Raw genomic sequence first — 1426 nt, forward strand, 5'->3', positions numbered from 1 at the left:
CAAGGCAGTGCTAAAGAGCAGGTGAGTGATGGGCATCAAGCCCATCCAGGAAGATTTGAATGCCATCTGGGCTGGGGCTGTCGGGGGTAGGGACTATGGCTCTCAAAAAGCCAGGATGGTTATAAAAGCTGAAATTTGAAAATAATTGTTATATATATTTTTAGTTTTGAATAGCCATATAGTATATTATTTAAAATGCATATGACCTTACACAGAAGGTTAAAGGCGAATACCCTGTTGGGTGGGCCTGGCTTAGCTCGGGGAGGGAGCCGGGTCTGAAAAGGCTGCAGCTTAGGCTGTTGGTCTTCGTTCAGCCAAGCATGTGATCATATCTTCTGTCACTCAGGGCCTGAGGGGGTGGGCTTTTAATGATTATCCAATTAGGGACGCTGGCCTGGGAACTGTCCAATCAGGCACGCAGGTGGAGCGGACAGGGCGGCTTCCGGGATGTGGCGGGGCCTTTGTCTCTTGCTGCAGCCGAAGTTCCTGGTCTTGTCTTCACTTCGCTGTGTCCCTTTTCCTAGAGGCCCAGCATTTATGGCCCTGTGACCTGCAGCTATTTATCCACAGCTAAGATGCCAGGTCTCCTGGAAGCCTAGAAATGGTGAGAGTGCCGGGTCCGACATCCCGAGAGAGGGGAAGGGACTGGTTGGAACTGGTGGGAAGCGGCTGTGGCAGGACTCAGGCCTCCCCGCAGTCAGCTCCACAATCTGCGCCCAGGGTTCTCCTTGCCCAGCTCGGCCTCAGCCCCTTCAGCCATAAGATGGCGGCTGCGCTGACAGCCGGTCCCTGGGCGTCCTGTCTCCTCCCTGCGTAGTGATTGTACCGGGGCCTGGAGCCCTGTCTGGGCAGCTCTGCACTTGCAGCCCCGCATCTTTCCCACATTGTGTAGGGACCACGAGAGGGTCATCAGCGGATAATTTTGACTGGTGCCGGCTTCGTGAATGAGAAGAGCTTTGATCCGTGACATTCCCAGTTTTTCTTTGCTTTTATTAAAAATTTATGGGAGTCAAAAGGCTGGGCGCGGTGACTCTCAGGCCTGTAATCCCAGCACTTTGGGAGGCCAAGGCGGGCGGATCGTGCCACTGCACTCCAGCCTGGGGTCAGAGGGAGTCTACGTGTCAAAAAAAAAAAAAAAAAAAAAATGGGAGTAATTGCAAAAACATTAAAGAATTTAAGAGTTGTTCAAGCCGGGCGCGGTGGCTCACGCCTATAATCCTAGCACTTTGGGAGGCCGAGGCTAGTGGATCACGAGGTCAAGAGATCGAGACCATCCTGGTCAACATGGTGAAACCCCGTCTCTACTAAAAATACAAAACATTGGCTGGGCATGGTGGCACGTGCCTGTAATCCCAACCGCTCAGGAGGTTGAGGCAGGAGAATTGCCTGAACCCAGGAGGCGGAGGCTGCGGTGAGCCGAGATCGC

General features: G+C 53.2%; 1 protein-coding gene across 3 annotated transcripts in view; it reads left to right on the forward strand.

Annotated features, from left to right (window-relative positions):
- The first annotated feature begins 477 nt into the window (after positions 1-477).
- LOC108301928 (zinc finger protein 675) overlaps positions 478-1426 on the forward strand; it is a 79187-nt gene continuing 78238 nt past the window's right edge. For all 3 annotated transcript variants that reach the window (XM_017525299.2, XM_037737407.1, XM_037737408.1), the window contains exons 1-2: positions 478-529; positions 568-604. In XM_017525299.2, coding sequence (XP_017380788.2) covers positions 602-604 — 3 coding nt within the window. In that variant the 5' untranslated portion in view covers positions 478-529; positions 568-601. The remainder of the gene's footprint in view (positions 530-567; positions 605-1426) is intronic.

Source organism: Cebus imitator, unplaced genomic scaffold, assembly GCF_001604975.1.
Source record: "Cebus imitator isolate Cc_AM_T3 unplaced genomic scaffold, Cebus_imitator-1.0 Scaffold38, whole genome shotgun sequence".
NCBI lineage: Eukaryota > Metazoa > Chordata > Mammalia > Primates > Cebidae > Cebus > Cebus imitator.